This window comes from Sinocyclocheilus rhinocerous, unplaced genomic scaffold (genome assembly GCF_001515625.1).
Source record: "Sinocyclocheilus rhinocerous isolate Xijiao unplaced genomic scaffold, SAMN03320098_v1.1 scaffold874, whole genome shotgun sequence".
NCBI lineage: Eukaryota > Metazoa > Chordata > Actinopteri > Cypriniformes > Cyprinidae > Sinocyclocheilus > Sinocyclocheilus rhinocerous.
Genome location: NW_015658511.1, coordinates 200258 through 210975, shown reverse-complemented (window position 1 = coordinate 210975; position 10718 = coordinate 200258). Strand labels below are relative to the sequence as shown.

The 10718-nt window shown below is 34.7% G+C and overlaps 2 protein-coding genes across 2 annotated transcripts in view; both read left to right on the top strand.

Moving 5' to 3' along the window:
• LOC107722322 (M-phase phosphoprotein 9-like) overlaps positions 1–6465 on the top strand; it is a 17725-nt gene extending 11260 nt beyond the window's left edge. Inside the window, exons 11-17 of the mRNA XM_016530634.1 lie at positions 842–991; positions 2001–2088; positions 4531–4578; positions 4661–4725; positions 5729–5830; positions 6062–6175; positions 6270–6465. Of these exons, the coding sequence (XP_016386120.1) occupies positions 842–991; positions 2001–2088; positions 4531–4578; positions 4661–4725; positions 5729–5830; positions 6062–6175; positions 6270–6465 (763 nt within the window). The remainder of the gene's footprint in view (positions 1–841; positions 992–2000; positions 2089–4530; positions 4579–4660; positions 4726–5728; positions 5831–6061; positions 6176–6269) is intronic.
• Positions 6466–7235: 770 nt separating this feature from the next.
• The window catches only part of LOC107722331 (M-phase phosphoprotein 9-like), a 4377-nt gene continuing 894 nt past the window's right edge, over positions 7236–10718 (top strand). Inside the window, exons 1-5 of the mRNA XM_016530643.1 lie at positions 7236–7308; positions 7407–7527; positions 7619–7716; positions 8455–8627; positions 9552–9626. Of these exons, the coding sequence (XP_016386129.1) occupies positions 7427–7527; positions 7619–7716; positions 8455–8627; positions 9552–9626 (447 nt within the window). The 5' untranslated portion in view covers positions 7236–7308; positions 7407–7426. The remainder of the gene's footprint in view (positions 7309–7406; positions 7528–7618; positions 7717–8454; positions 8628–9551; positions 9627–10718) is intronic.

Genomic DNA, 10718 nt, shown 5'->3' with positions numbered 1-10718 from the left:
CGAAATACAATTGGGTAAACTGGCAGTGGGCGGGTTTCACAAACCAAATCAGAGACAGACATTCCGGCCCGGAACGCACATTTTCAAAGGAGAATAACTGACTGTAGCATTGTTTTTCAGATAAACAAGTATGTTAACTTAGCATGTTTCTTAAATATCTGCAAAAAATATTATGGTATTTTTATGCTTAAGTGGAGAAAAAAACTTACATACAGCACCTTTAAAGAAATTAATGCAAGAAATTACTCTTCAAGGATGCATTAAACTGATCAAAAATGACAGTAAAACATTTATAATGTTACAAGTTTTCTGTTTTAAATAAACACTATTCTTTAGAACTTTTTGTTAATCAAAGAATCCTGAAAAGAAATGTATCACTGTTTCCACAAAAATATAAATAAGCACAACTGTTTTCAACATTGACAATAATCAGATATGTTTCTTGAGCAGCAAATCAGCACATTAGAATGATTTCTGAAGGATCATGTGACACTGAAGACTGGAGTAATGATGCTGAAAATTAAGCTTTGATCACAGGAATAAATGACATTTTTAAAATACATTCAAATAAAAAACAGTTATTTTAAATTGTAACAGTATTTCAGAGTATTACTGTTTTCACTGTATTTTTGATCAAATAAATGCAGCCTTGGTGAGCAGAAGAAACTTCTTTCAAAAAGTTAAAAATCTTATGGACCCGAAATTTTGAACTGTGTAGCTGAAGATGCTGATTGATCATATTTTAGTGCTTTACCAAACCTATCCAGTGTTATTTGGTATATCCACATATCTGATGTCCTAGTGCTACCACACTAACTTATGGTTTGTCTAATCTTTCTAGAATGAGACAGAACCAGAGAGAGAAACATTCCCGTCACATATCTGATCTCAGAGCGTACTATGAGGCTGAGATCAGTGCCCTGAAGGAGAAACTAGATCTGGTGAATTTGCCTCTTGACATGGAGAAAAGCAACCAAATCTTGCTTGAGAGGTGAGAAACAATACACATCAATTCATACTGTTTCAGATTGCATAATGAAATTTTATAAGAAAAAAAACAATATATTGTCAAAATAAATCCATCCAAAATGTAGATGAGTTTGTTTCTTCATAAATTTAGCATTACTTCGCTTGCTCACCAATGGATGCTCTGCAGTGAATGGGTGCCGTCAGAATGAGAGTCCAAACAGCTGATAAAGACATCACAATAATCCACAAGACATCCACACCACTCCAGTCCATCAATTAACATCTTTTGAAGTAAAAAGCTATGTGTTTGTAGGAAACAAGTCCATCAAGAAGACATTTTAACTTGAAACTGTTGCTTCTGGCCAAATACGAGTTCATAATCCATAATATCGCTTCCTCCAGTAAAAAGTCCATCTGTTGTCCTCTCACATCAAAATCCACCCACATATTTGTTTAGAACTGTTTTGGACTGTTTCCGCTTGTAAACAGTGGTTGATCTGTGTATATTTCTCACCTGATTCAAACAAGACGCCACTGGAGAAAGCAGTATTATGGATAGAGGACTCGTATCTTAGTCTAAATAATGTCTTAATGATAAATTTATTTTTTACAAACATGCAGCTTTTGGCTTCACAATGTTAAGTGATGGACTGGAGTCTTGTGGATTATTGTGATGTTTTTATCAGTTGTTTTTTAACATTCAGTCGAGAATATTTATATTCTGGTTAATGAACTGTACTTTTTGTTAACTATGTCTAAGTAATCATTAAAAACGAATTAACTCCATTTTATCATTTTAGCGTATCATCACGTGTCGAACCAAATAGCGAGTGTACAACTTACTAATAGCCAGTAGATCTAATGTGGTATATTGTTATATATTTGGCTCTGTCTTCAGCCTGTTGTTTGTCTCTGCGCTCACATCAGCACAGTGACATCTGGTGTCTGGTGTTTAACGCACGATAAACACTCTGTCATCGGCGGAGTCCGATGAGCTCTGACTGATTGTGTCTTTGATCATCGTTTGGCAGATGTCAGCACCTGGAACGAGCGTTAACGGAGGCGAGCACACGCATCCGAGAGCTGGAGATCAAAAACCACCTCTTGGAGAGACAGCTGGTACGAGTCACCGCCTCCTTCTAAAACAGGAAATACATGAGTGGCTTGTGTACGAGAGACTTGTATGTTGACGTGGCAATTGTGCTAGTAGTCAGCAAAATTGTATAAATTATATACAAGCACTTTAAAGGGGTTGTGTCACTGAAACAGGGTTTTGTACTTTGTAAACATTTCACTTTCACAACTCAAAGCTATCCGGAACCTAGCAACTGTATAGCAATGACCTAGCAACCACCCAGAATACCCTAGAAACACCCTGGGAACCACTTAGAACATCCTAGCAACCTCTAGCTCAACATCTATTCAGTAATTAGTGTGAAGAATATCAGGATAGGTTAGTATGGAAGTTGAAATGTCTTTTTATAACATAATTATGACTTTTTATCTCATAATTGAAACTTTTAATCTCGTAATTATGTTGCTTTGTCATAATTGACCTATCGGTAAGCCCCGCCCCCCCTTAGTTACTGTTGCTCACTCGGACAAACAAACGAGTTGCTCACTGTCTTACAATGACAGCTGTCAGTGAAAACCTTCTTCAGAGGTGTTTCTGATCAATTTGGGACATAGATGGACCTTCAAGTGGGACTTAAATATGCCATGGAGGGATATATAAAAGATATAAAAATAATTATGTAAAAATACAGATCACAATGCAAAATGTATATATTATATACGGTCGCCACGATCGCAATGACAACATCCCGGATCAACACCGTTGATATACCGCAGAGTAAGATTAAATTAATTTACATTTAACCAGATTAATTTGGAGAGGCACTCTAATATAGACCTTCGTTTATGTGTTTTTGACTTTCGCTGCACGGTACATGACGTGAGAACAGTTCGCTATTTAGGTTTGTACGTTAGCATGGACTCACTAACTTTAACGCTAACGTTAGCTAGTTTTAGCCAGAGATACCTTACTGAAGCACAAGATGACATTAACGTTCTGCTTGAGCAGATGAAAAGTGTAACTTAATGAGAGTATGACAACCAGCTTAGTTACTGTTGCTCACTCGGACAAACAAAACGAGTTGCTCACGGTCTTACAATGACAGCTGTCAGTGAAAACCTTCTTCAGAGGTGTTTCTGATCAATTTGGGACATAGATGGACCTTCAAGTGGGACTTAAATATGCCATGGAGGGATATATAAAAGATATAAAAATAATTATGTAAAAATACAGATCACAATGCAAAATGTATATATTATATACGGTCGCCACGATCGCAATGACAACATCCCGGATCAACACCGTTGAGAGATACCTTACTGAAGCACAAGATGACATTAACGTTCTGCTTGAGCAGATGAAAAGTGTAACTTAATGAGAGTATGACAACCAGAAAATGAACGTTTTCATCTTCAGTGTGATAGGGGTTGAATGCTTAGGGACATTTTACTCTGTTTTGGTTGGATTTAGAAAATGGAATAAAATAAATTACATTTCCTATCCTCTCAGGATACCTGGAATTAGTGTTACAAGTACCCTAGGCACATCGTTTTCCCATTTTTGTAGCGTAAACACCATTAAACCGATGCGAGCTTCGGATCTTCCAATGTTTCTCTATGGCGCTGAAACCTAAAGATGTCCGAGTTCCCCGTGCAACTGATACTCGACTGCCATTGGCTCATCTGCGTTCGAGGGGAGGGGCTTATCGATAGGTCAAATATTACTTTTTATCTCATAATTTTCTACTTTTTAGTCGTAGTTGCATATTTTTGATGTCAAATTTGACTTTTTGGTATATATATAACTTGTCATAATTATGTCTTAAAATCTCATATTTTCATATTTTTACATCATAGTCTTCCTTTTTATCTTTTATCTATCTTTCTGATGTCATAATTATGAATTTAGATTTCATAATTTAGATTTTTTTTAATGACATTGTGACTATCTCATATCATTTGTATGACTTTTTAGTTAAATTTTGACCATCACAATTATAACTTTTATGTCATAATTATGATATAGTATCTCAAATATTTTGATGTTTTATAACATAAATATGGCTTCTTATGTCAATTTTGACTCTTTGCCATAATTATAACTTTGTTTCTAATAATTATGACTTTGCATCTCGTAATTTAATTGTCATAATTATGACTTTATCTCAATTTTGACCATCATAATTATGACTTTTTAATGCGGGAATTATGACTTAGTATCTCATTTCAAGTTTTTATCTCATAATTTTTACTTTTTACTTTAATCATTATGCCTTTTTTAATGTAATAATTATGACGTTTTATCTCATAATTATAATTTACCAAAGCATTTTTTGGTGGAAATGGGCTTCCATAGGTTAGCTAATCATAACAGTTCATTCGCGATGTGAGCTGAGCAGAATCCTTGAAACTTCGCTTATGCTGTTATATTTGACCATAAAGGCCAATGTGATGATGCACTGTTTTTTTGTTGTTGTTGTTTTGCAGCTCCTCCACGAGTATGATTCACTGAGAAGGGAGCATGAGGGAGCGAAGGTGAGAGCTGTTTTTATCTGACATCATGATCCAAATAGTGCATAGAAGTGCACAAACTATTCAGTTGTTTCTTTCCTAACAGGACAAGTTGGCCTCGACTGAAAATAAGCTCTTTGATGCCAATGAACAAATATCAGAACTGAAAAGGTAGTCAGATTTCTTCAATGCAAATCTGCAATTAGTATCATTATATCAACTATTTTATTACACTGAAATGTATAATTATGGCTAAATTTTATGAATGTAATATTTAGCAATTTAATTTAAATTAATATTTAACAATTGTATTTAATTGTTTAATTGTTAAATGTTATAATGTAATTCAGCACATATATTAATGAAAAATAGTCATATGGTAACACTTTACAATAATCTCATTTGATAACATTTGTTAATGCATTAACTAACATGAACTAACAATAAATATTTTGAAATGAAACGATGAATGACCAATGAAATATATTTTACAGCATTTATTAACCTGTGTTAATGTTAGTTAATAAAAATATTCATGTTAATTCATAGTGCACTGATTAATGTTTACAGATACAACATTTGATTTTCATAATGTATTAGTAAATGTTGAACTTAACATTAATTTAAATTAATAAGTGCTGTATAACTATTGTTCCTTATAACTAATAGGTAACCCTGGAGCACAAAAGCAGTCTTAAGTCGCTGGGGTATATTTGTAGCAATAGCCAAAAATACATTGTATGGGTCAAAATAATTGATTTTTCTTTTATGCCAAAAACCATTAGGGTATTAAGTAAAGATCATGTTTCGGATTTCAGATGATGTATACTACATATTTAAAAAAAATTGACCCTTATGACTGGTTTTGTGGTCCAGGGTCACATATAGTTAACTAATGTTAACAAATGAAACCTTATTGTAAAGTGTTACCTGTCATATTATAAAATAAAGTTTAGGAAGTCTATAAAAATAAAGTCATATTTGTTTTGAAATGTACATAATTATAACAATCATAATTACTGATACAAATAAAATTTTCTTAATTTGTAATTATGTTTGTTTGTTAATATCATTCATTATATTTACATGTAATATATGTAACATGGGTAGTAATATGAATGCTATATACTAACTAAATGTCTTTTTATTTATGAATTTCTCTATGGTTTTGTAGAGTCATCTCTAAGCTAGAGGCTCAATTCCGACAGCTACAGCACGAAAATCTGGCTAAAACACGTCAATCTCTCCACAGCCACTCACAACCATCTGGAGCAGGGTACAAAACACACACCACATACTCATCATCACGGGTCTAAAACACAGCTTTTAGTGTTTTACAACAATGAATATGAACTGTATACACTTATTTAGCAGTTATTGATTAATGGACAGATGCTAGTGTACAGCTTAACTGTTCCTTTCTTCTAATCGAAAAAAATCAAACTTCAATCTGAATCCCTGAAATGCTTTTACTCCAAGCTGAAACTCACAAATTGAATCATTCCAGTTTGTTCCACCACCCTGATCTTCTGCTTTCACCGAGTAAAAGGCAGCGAGATGTTGATGTGGGCATGAGGAACGGCGCTGGTCTCAGAGGTGAACAGACATCCGGAGCTAGAGGGTACTGCTCTTCACAATATTAATTTCTTTATCATTCGGTGGTGCATTCATTTTGAGAAGGTAATTTCTAACTTTGAACTATCCTCTTTCATCAGACGGCTGTCTCCACCAGAGAGAGAACAGACTCAGGGTCACTCTGAAGAGCCGAGGAAGAGGGATGTTCCCCTGACGCCCATGATGAAGGCCCTGATCCAGATGGAGGACACCAAAGCCACTGAGGGCCGCGCACTATCCAAGAGAGGCTGTGCTTCCTCCAGTATGTCACAAAACGAATGGGTGCCGTCAGAATGAGAGTCCAAACAGCTGATTCAAAACATCACAAGTAATCCACACCACTCCAGTCTATCAGTTAACGTCTTGTGAAGTTAAAAGCTGCATGTTTCTAAGAAACAAATCCACGATTTCAATGTTTTAACTTGACACCATTGCTTCTGGCTAAAATATGAGTCCTATATCCATAATATTGTTTTCTCCAGTGAAAAAGTCATCTCGTTTGAATCAGGAGAGAAATATACACATATCAAGCACTGTTTACAAGCTAAAACGGTTCTAAACGAATATGTGACCCTGGACCACAAAAGGATAGGATAGGACAATATTTGGCCGAGATACAACTATTTGAAAATCTGGAATCTGAGGGTGCAAAAAAATCGAAATACTGAGAAAATCACCTTTAAAGTTGTCCAAATGAAGTTCTTAGCAATGGATATTACTAATCAAAAATGAAGTTTTGATATATTTACAGTAGGAAATTTACAAAATATCTTCATGGAACATGATCTTTACTTAATATCCTAATGATTTTTGGCATAAAATAAAAATCTATAATTTTGACCCATACAATGTATTGTTGGCTATTGCTACAAATATACCCGTGCGGCTTATGACTGCTTTTGTGCTCCAGGGTCACATATGTGGGTGGATTTTGATGTGAGAGGACAACAGGGGATTGTTTTTTATTGTTATTATGTATTATGGAGTCATTTTGGCAAGAAGCTTTTCACTTCACAAGATGTTAATTGAAGGACAGGAGGGATGTGGATTACTTGTGCATTAGGAGTCTCTCTCCAGAGGGTCACAGGTCATCATCTCTGCCCCCCAGAGCACAGAGAGCCGTTCTTCTCGCCACACCCAGTGAGTGACCCAAAGCTTTAGCATTTGAGCATTTGATGCATTTTCAAAATAGCTGATAAAAGTCCATCTTTACTGATTGAATGTGTTTTTAATGTTAGCAAAGAGAGACACATTACTCATGCCTCTCTCAGCCAAGTCCAGTCCCAAGCGCTGCCCGACTGAGAACTTCTCCACCGCGTTGGGTCACCCTCTTCCATCCCAAGAGCACCTGCAGAGCAGGTAACATTTCTGTCCTGCTATCTGACTCACTTGCCATCTGCACTGATCAGGTGTCAGTAAATAATATCTTGTATATGCCTTGTTTTTTTAGGTTTGATGTTTTTGATCGAAATGGCATCAGCTCCTCTTTACCGTCCCATCCGAGTCCAAGGAAGAGGTTACAGTTTAAGGCTTCTGATAGACTGGAAGGTATTATTGCTTTTGTCAGGTTTAACCATCACACGGTGACAGTCTTAGAAGAAGAAACAGTGACATTGACAACTGTTTATGGTGCTTGCTCATACGTGTGTGTGTATATATTTATATATATATATATTTTACACTTTGCTACAATTAATTAAATTAGTTACGTTTTTATATTTATATATTATAATATAATAGTTTTTTTTATGTATTGCTTTAATAAATTTATGCTGTTTTAGCATTGAAAATATTAAATCTCTATTACATATGACTTGCATCATTTAGGAAAATTCTATATATAAAAAAATTAAATTATTATATATCACAGAATTGAAAAGAGTGACAAAAATGTGTATTTAAATACATATATCTATATTTTTAATTTTTATTGACTAATTTTTACACTACCATTTAAAAGTTTGGGGTCAGTGAGTTTTTTTTTTTGTTAATAAATTAATACTTTTTAAATTTTACTTTTAAAAGCGTGACAGTAAATACATTTATAATGTTACAAAGATATTTATTTCAATAAATGCTGTTCTTTTGAACTTTTATCATGGTTTTATTAAGCATGGGTTTCCACAAATATCAAGCCGCACAACTGTTTTCAACATTGATAATAATCAGAAATGTTTCTTGAGCAGCAAATCAGCATATTAGAATTATTTCCGAACGATCACGTGACACTTAAGCCTGAAAAAATTATCACAGGAATAAATGACATTTTAAAATATATTCAAATAGAAAACTCGTCTGAGCCTGCAGAGAGCAGTGAGTCTGAGGAGCCTGCGGTTGGACTCAGCTGGGACGAACAGGAAGCTGCCGGTGAAGAGACGGCCCTCTCCAGTCAGCCTCGCATTCAGTCGCTGGCTGACGCAGAGCGCCTCTTTGATGAGCTCACGCAGGAAAAGCAGCAGGTGATTGTGGGATATTTCCTGTTATGACATGGCTCTCTAAAACACTTGATTCTGATTGGTCGATCGTGGCATTCTAAGATCAAATGCTGTAAAAATATTTTGTTCATTGTTGCTTCATGTTAGTTAATGCATTCATTAATTTTTACAAATGAGACCTTATTTTAAAGTATTACCCAGCTAAACCAGTTAATAATGTACTGTAGTAAACTAGTTAATAATGTAGTAAAAACTGTATGAAGTTTTTACTTATTTTTTTAAATGCACAGTTGGGAAACCTGTGAAAATGAATTGTTAAAATGGGAAAAGTTTGCAAGTCACTGAACAAAAACATTGAAATATGACAATCTTCATCTGTGGATTAAATAAGTAAATATTACATATTTACAAAAAAATGATTTATGCATTCAAATTTTAAACACACACACACACACAGTCTGTCTGTGAGCATTTATTGGTAAAATATATATATATGTGTGTGTGTGTGTGTGTGTGTAAATTATATTTTTAGCAATTTCTAAAACCCATGATTTAATTCTAGCTCAGTTGTGTTCATTCATTATTTCAATTCTGGCCATAGACATGCTATAGTCATTGTGAAACTCTGAAAGCTCATGGAAGGCATGTCACAACATCCCGTGAGTGTTTGAACAGCGTGTGACTCGCTCACGGCTCGTGCTGGTTTGAGACTGACTGACGATCGATGGTAGCGCATGTTTCTGCTGTGACCTCAGCACTACACATTACATAACCTGACTTTATAGCGCTGCTGGTTAATCACGTCTATTTTTAGCAAAGGCTTCCCTTTTTCCTATTCATGCTGAGGAGTGCTAACTCAAAACCCTGTTGTTTAATCTCAGCTGTTTCCATCCAGCAATTTGCTAAAAGCTATGACGCTTTCACCCAATATTTATTTATTTTCCACAGATTGAGGCAGCACTGAGCCGGATTCCAGGAGCCGGGGCCCGGGTCACGTTGCAGACCAGGTTAGACGAGGTGGGAACACAATCACTTTCTATTCACATGCATATAGAATAGGGCTAGGCAAAAAAAAGATTTTTTAAAATGTGGTCGATTCATTATTGATTCTCAAAAGCTGCAAATCGATCTCTTCCATATTTATTTCCGCAAAGATTTAACACAAGATCTGATTAACGTGAATCTTCTCCACTAGATGTCGTCCTCTCATTTACCTTGCGTGATGTTACAACGGAAAGCCTAACATTCATTCATAGCTTAACATGGCGGAGATACTGTTGACGAACAAACCAATATTGCGTGATTTGCAATGCTGAGGTGAAATGCTGTAGTAACACTACAAGTCTGTGGAAGAATTTGACATCACGCATATGGAATATAACATTTTTTATTTAATTATCATGCACTGTGAAAAACATAGTAAGCAATATATATAGTAAATAAATATAATACAAATATTAGATCATGATATGAGCAATTATATTTCAGTATACTGCATATTACAGTTTAAGCGGACATTTCTAAAACCCATGGTATATATTATGATATAGTTACTTTTTGCTGGAAATTCATCCCCAAAGTGTTGCATATGTTGCATAACCATGATGATGCCTATTGTTGTTAATCCAGTAACACTTTACAAATGAAAGGCTCTACATCTAATTTTGTGGAAGAATTTGACATCACGCATATGGCGCTATGATTTCTGCAATATATGACAATATGACGACACAAACATTATCTCCACAGCTGCTCTGAGAGTCCCTTCATTAGTATTTGAGAAAAACGACCGTAATATCACATACACAGCAGCTGCAAGTTCTTGACAGCAACCCGTCAAAATAAAAGTTTGGTTTAACTTGAAGAAACTGTGACAGAAATATATTACTGTTGTGCAGTAGAATGTAAGCTTCAATGTAATAACAATACTACTACTACAAATAATAAATATTAATAAAACTTTATTTTTAAAGAAATAATCACACTTTTTTTCTTCCTAATGTTAACAGTAAACCTCTGTTGTGTAGCACTTTGTTTGCCAAAAAAATTGAAGGATAAATTACATGTTTTATATATATATCAGAAAAAATTAAGAGAACATTATATATATATATA